The 6,000-nt window shown below is 45.9% G+C and overlaps 1 protein-coding gene across 1 annotated transcript in view; it reads left to right on the forward strand.

Moving 5' to 3' along the window:
• zmp:0000001267 (b(0,+)-type amino acid transporter 1) overlaps positions 1–5,800 on the forward strand; it is a 30,893-nt gene extending 25,093 nt beyond the window's left edge. The window contains exon 6 of the mRNA XM_057344039.1: positions 5,570–5,800. Coding sequence (XP_057200022.1) covers positions 5,570–5,800 — 231 coding nt within the window. The remainder of the gene's footprint in view (positions 1–5,569) is intronic.
• Positions 5,801–6,000: the final 200 nt, after the last annotated feature.

The following is a 6,000-nucleotide window of genomic DNA, read 5'->3' on the forward strand; positions in this document are numbered from 1 at the left end:
TATTGGATAGACCTCTGGATGAACATTTCTAACTCCATTTGGTCACTGCATATGGCAAGATGTAACCGGAGCTGTGGGTTGAGTCTTTGATGATACGTTGTCATGAGAGATTAGTCACTCCAACCACTGGCAGCAGCTAGGGTGCGAAATTTGAGAGAATACCCGTGAATAGACATCTTGCCTTGTTTTAGATGGCAATGTTGGTAACTTACAGCTTCATCATCTGCTGAGCAGCCAAAGACTTCACAGAAGAATTCATGAAATTGGTCACCGACTGCACAGGCGGTCCTGCTTGTGCCCAGATCGATTCAGTTATTTAGTTATTCAGATCAGTTATGAAGACAATTTTTGCATTGTCTGTAGGCAACTGGTGTGGTTGCATTTCTAATGCCAGGAAGCATTGAATAAGGAATCTGTTGCAATCCTCCACTAGACCAGAGTAAGGAGCTGGAGTTGCCATTGTACTGGCGATGAAAGGAGGTGAAGTAGCAATGTTGACGGTTGTGGGACTGTGAGAAGATGGTGTGGGGGTAAAGCCCTCTTGAGTGTGTGCACAATCCCCTGGAAGGTATCCAGCTTACTCATCTTGTTGTTGGTCTGGTCATCTGCAACAGAACAAGTCGGGAAACAGACAGAGAGTAAAACTTCTTTGTTTATTTATTTAGCTTTGTAATGCCAGTGCACTAGCATCGTATTTTTTAAGCTCCAAAAAGCACATCCATTCATCATTAGAATTATCCAAAGTACTCCAGGGAGTTAATACGTGTATTGTGAAGCCAAATTATAATCTTGTAAGTAGTAAGTAAAAAAATTCTGAGATTGTGCAACAATTGAAAACTTCTAGTTGTTTTACAGATGTTGTTCCAAAAAGACTGTTTAAAGAAGTGATTGGTGCTATTGGTCCTATTGTACGGTCTATAGGGAATAGTTCTCTTGTTTCTGGATGTGTTCCAGATGAACTAAAGATTGCTACAGTCCAACCACTCTTGAAGAAGCCTTCACTAGATCCTGCAGTTGTTAATAATTATAGACCTATTAATAAGATACCTTTTATTGCAAAAATAATAGAAAAGACAGTAGCAAAGCAATTGTTAAAAGTCATTAATGAGAATAATATTGGTTATTAAGAGCTGGTTATAGTATTGAAACTGCTCTTTTACAAGTGACTAATGATTTATTGATGGCGAAGCATGCAGGTGAATGCTCAGTTTTAGTATTATTAGATTTGACTGCAGCCTTTGATACAATTGACCACTCTGTTTTAAATAATACATTAAATACATGGGCCGGGGTTTCGGGGACAGCATTGGATTGGTTTGTGTCTTATTTGTTAAATAAGACATTTGTAGTGTCAGTTGGGGATGAAGTATTCCAATGTGCTGAAATTGTATGTTCACTGTTATGCAGATGACTTACAGTTGTACTTATCATCATTGAGCTCAAATAAGATACAGGTTGAGCTTGCTCTAAAGATGATTTTTACAAATAATAACGAGGTATTAAAAAGGTGGGTCTTTATTTTGATACTAATTTAAACTTTGAGTTTCATGTCAAGAAGTTGGTTCAGTCTTGTTTTTATCAGTTAAGAAATATTCCTAAAGTGAGACGGTTTTTGAGTTTTAAGGACACCAAGAAGATCATTCATGTTTTTATTTCTTCCCGTCTTGACTATTGTAATGTCATGTTTTCTTTTTTGAATCAACGTAATTTATCGCATTTACAATTAGTACAGAATGCTGCAGCCGGACTACTGACACAAACTGATTCGCTTAATAGGACTAGGTGTTATACCACTATTTCAGCACAGATGAATTGCCCAATAGGACATTTCCCACACATTATGCATGACAGGGGGGAAGCAGTCAAGAATATGAATAGAGGAAAGGAGGTCTGAGGTTTCACTGGTTCATCGGGTAGGCATCCTCTGTGTTTGGGGGATAAATGATTATAGAAATATATAGCATACTTAGCTTTCCTTGTGTGTCCCACAAGGACATTCATTTTCCTGGATGAAAGATGCATTTTGGTGAGGTGCTGCTGATAATGCCCTTTGTATGGTTCCCATCAATGCGACACATCGTCAGTTGTGCACTTCAGCCTCATTGGGTGTTTCGGCCCTTTATCACAAGACACCCACACAGCCAAGGGAGGCCCACCGCAGGTTGATCAGACCTGGGTGTGTGTCGCATTGTTACAAGGTCATCTGGCAGCCCATGCTGTGTCCATCCGCCTAAGCCAGTTTTTGATTATCCTCCACTGGACCTGTCCTCTGAGAGTGACCTATTTGTCAGCTATGGTGACCTCTGTATTTAACCCGTCCAGTGAGTAGTGAACTCATGCACTGCAAGTCGTGAACACATATACACCAGAAGCAGTGGGCAGCTATCACTGCAGCTCAAAGGCACCACAGTCGTTACCCACCGGCCCTGAGATTCGAACCGGCAACCTTCTGGTCACGAGTCTGACTCTCTTACCATTAGGCCACGACTACCCACACGTTAATTTGTGCTCAGTGCCCCCGGTCCCGTATGGCACAACATTACACATTACCAAAACTCTGCCGCTCTGCCGCATCTACTTGCTTCCTCTTGATGCCGAACCTCCTCCACTACCAGGTGACGCTGTTTTTTTGGGGTGTGGTTGATGCCAAACCAAGTCCCCCTCTGCCATGTTGCACTTGTCCCATGATATCCTTATGTCTGAGGCCTGCCTTTGCATCTCCTACCACTGTTATTGGGTTCCATTTCCTTCCTGTCGCTACTGTTGGAGCAGCATCTCTTACATAGGATCACAGGATTCTTTGAGTGTCATCTCTAACCTTGTTTTGGTGCATTTATATTCCTCCACAAGGCTTGAAATGGAAAGAGAGAGAGCTCCATTCCCATACAGCCCTATGTTGCTAAGGCATCTTGGTAGCAGAAGGTGGGGGGCTGCGCCCCATTCTGCATCTGTGCCTCCTGAACAAGCACCTACACAAGCTGCCGTATAGGATGCAGACGCAGAGGCGCATCTTCGGCTTAGTTCGTCACCAGGATTGGTTTGTGGCAATCGACCTGAAGGACGCGTACTTTCTCGTCTCCATCCTCCCTCGACACCGGCCATTCCTGGGCTAATCAGTACAAGGTCCTGCCCTGCGGTCTGGCCCTGTCTCCTCGGGTTTTTACCAAACTCGTAGAGACTGCCTTAGCGCCTCTCAGGGAGCAAGGTGTGCGGATACTCAACTATCTCGATGACTGGCTTTTCTTGGCACACTCGCGAGATATGTTGTGTACGCACAGGGACCTCGTGCTCCGGCACCTAGACTGTCTGGGTCAACCGAGAAAAGAGCAAGCTCTCCCCATCGCAGAGCTCCTCTTATCTCGGTATGGAGGTAGACTCTGTCCGTATGTCAGCGCATCTCAACGAGCGTGCGCAAGCGTGCTCAGTCGGTGCTGAACTGTCTGAAATTTGTCAGGCGCACTCCAGCGGTCCCGCTGAAACATTTTCAGAGGCTCCTGGGGCACATGGTGTCCTCGACAGGGGTAATCCCTCTCGGGTTGATGCACATGCGGCCGCTTCAGCACTGGCTTCCGAGTCGTGTTCCCTGGTCGGCATGGCACACTGGCACAAGGCGCATTACGGTAACACCTCAGTGCCGTCGCACCCTCAAGCCCTGGTCAGATCTGACCCTTCTCCGAGCAGGGGTTCCACTCGGGCAGGTTCGAGACACGTCGTGGTCACGACAGACGCCTCCCTGCAGTGTGCAATGGGCACACGCAGTATCGGGGCAGTGGACGGGTCCCCAGCTGCGGTGGCACATCAACTGTCTGGAGTTGCTGGCTGTCCTTTTGGAACTCAGGAGGCTCCGGCCCCTTGTGCAGGACAAACACGTGTTGGACCGGTCGGACAGCATGGCTGCCGTGGCGTACATCAACCAAGGCGGCATACGCTCACAGCAGATGTCACGACTTGCCCGACACCTCTTCCTCCGGAGTCAGCAGGTGACCAAGTCCCTGCGAGCCACCTTCATCCCGGGCAACCTGAACCAGACAGCCAATGCGCTCTCTCGCAAGGGGACGCCCCGCGGAGAATGGCCGGGGAGAACCCACGGAATTGGAATACTAGGACTGTTGCCCCCCATACTAGGATTGTTGCCCCCCTATACTAGGACTGTTGTCCCCATACTAGGACTGTTGCCCCCCATACTAGGACTGTTGCCCCCTATACTAGGACTGTTGCCCCCTATACTAGGACTGTTGCCCCATACGTAGTGACTCCCCTGCAGGGTCGTTCCGTATGTAGAATTCCTCACTCTTGGTTCCCCTGTCGGTGAACCTGTGATCTCCCCTCTGGTGGTTTACCCCACCTGGGTTCTGTCCCCCCATTCGGGCTGACACAAATTCTCACATGTTGTTCTCCCCACTGGTGAGACCATGTTGGTGTCTTCACATGTAACCTCCCCTTGTGGTAGGATGTGGCCTCCGTAACACACTCTTCAACGAGGAGAGCAGTGTTTTCCCAGTGTTCTTACGGCGCCGTGTGGTGTTTTGCTAATAGAGACAAACGCCACTGCCCGTGATGGCCATCGGTACAAGCCTCTCAGTATGCTACTAGTACTGATCCCACTGGAAGATTACGTCTCGCAGTAGTGCTCACTTGTGACTCGCTAGTCTAGTCAGTGTCGCTCTGCTGGAGGTCGTGATACGGCTCAGCGCCGTTGCGTGTAAAGGTAGGTCCCCAGTCTGTCTCTCAAAACAACATCGAGAGACCGACTGAAGGGGAACGTCTTGGTTACGACTGTAACCTCCGTTCCCTGATGGAGGGAACGAGACATTGTGTCTTCATGCCACAACACTTCGCCGACCCACTGCAGTGACCGGGAGATGTCTCTCAGGTTCCTCAGCCCAAAGGGTGAGTGAATGGCCGCCGCCACCTCCCTTTTATACCGTATGCACGGGGCAGGGACTGGTGTGCGTGTGCCATTCGCCAAAGCCCATTTGCGTTATAAATTCCTCTCGGAGATGATAGATTCTCAAGGTCAAACCCCCCAGTCTGTCTTTCAACACAACATCTCGTTCCCTCCATCAGGGAATGGAGGTTACAGTCGTAACCGAGACGTTTATGCATCTGGGTGTTAATTGCAATTTGGGGGGTAGTTCTACAGACACCCTGGTGCCTAGCTTGCTTGTGGATGAGGGTCTTATAGTTATATTCTAGAAATACGCAACAAGAGAGTGCGTGTCTGGTCTGTATCATGCACTACAACAGAAATGTTGACAAATGTGACTGTTTACATATGTGTAATATATTATGTATATTTTACAGACCACGTGTATGTATTTTACTTTGCTTAGATATATATTTTTCAAAATATCCATGTTGACCCAACTTTACAGTCTTTTATAAATAAATGAAAGGTGCATTTGGCAGGTGCTTTTATCCAAAGCGACTTAGAGTACATTCACACTGCACCAAATGCACCTTTCTTTATATATGAATACAGAGGCAAAATTTTCAAATTTTTAGATTGCAGTTTTAGGTTTAAAATAATATGTTGACAGAATTTTAACTTTCCATATTTTCTTTAAAGGTACCCATTATTATCCCTATCTTGGTGTTGTTGGCTGCTGTCTTCCTGGTTTTGGCACCCATTATTGATGATCCTCAGATTGAGTACCTCTATGTGACTCTCTTCATACTAAGTAGCATTGTGATTTACATACCCTTCATTCACTTCAAGCTGTTCCCAGGAGTTTTAAATAAACTTACAATCTTCCTCCAACTCTTCCTGGAAGTGGCACCGATTGACAAAAATCTGTGATTCTGAGACAAATTTTTTTTTTATGAATTCACAAGTAAGAAGGTTCTATCATAAATGGTTCTTCAAATCATATGTAATAATCAAAGGTCAGAAGAGATAGGAGTGTGATAATTTTATGATTTACAATTCAGTCACTGCAAATTATTAAACTTTTGCTCTAATTGTACTTTAAATGTTTTAATTGACTTAAGGTTTGCTTA

The sequence above is a fragment of the Triplophysa rosa genome, linkage group LG10, assembly GCF_024868665.1.
Source record: "Triplophysa rosa linkage group LG10, Trosa_1v2, whole genome shotgun sequence".
Lineage (NCBI taxonomy): Eukaryota > Metazoa > Chordata > Actinopteri > Cypriniformes > Nemacheilidae > Triplophysa > Triplophysa rosa.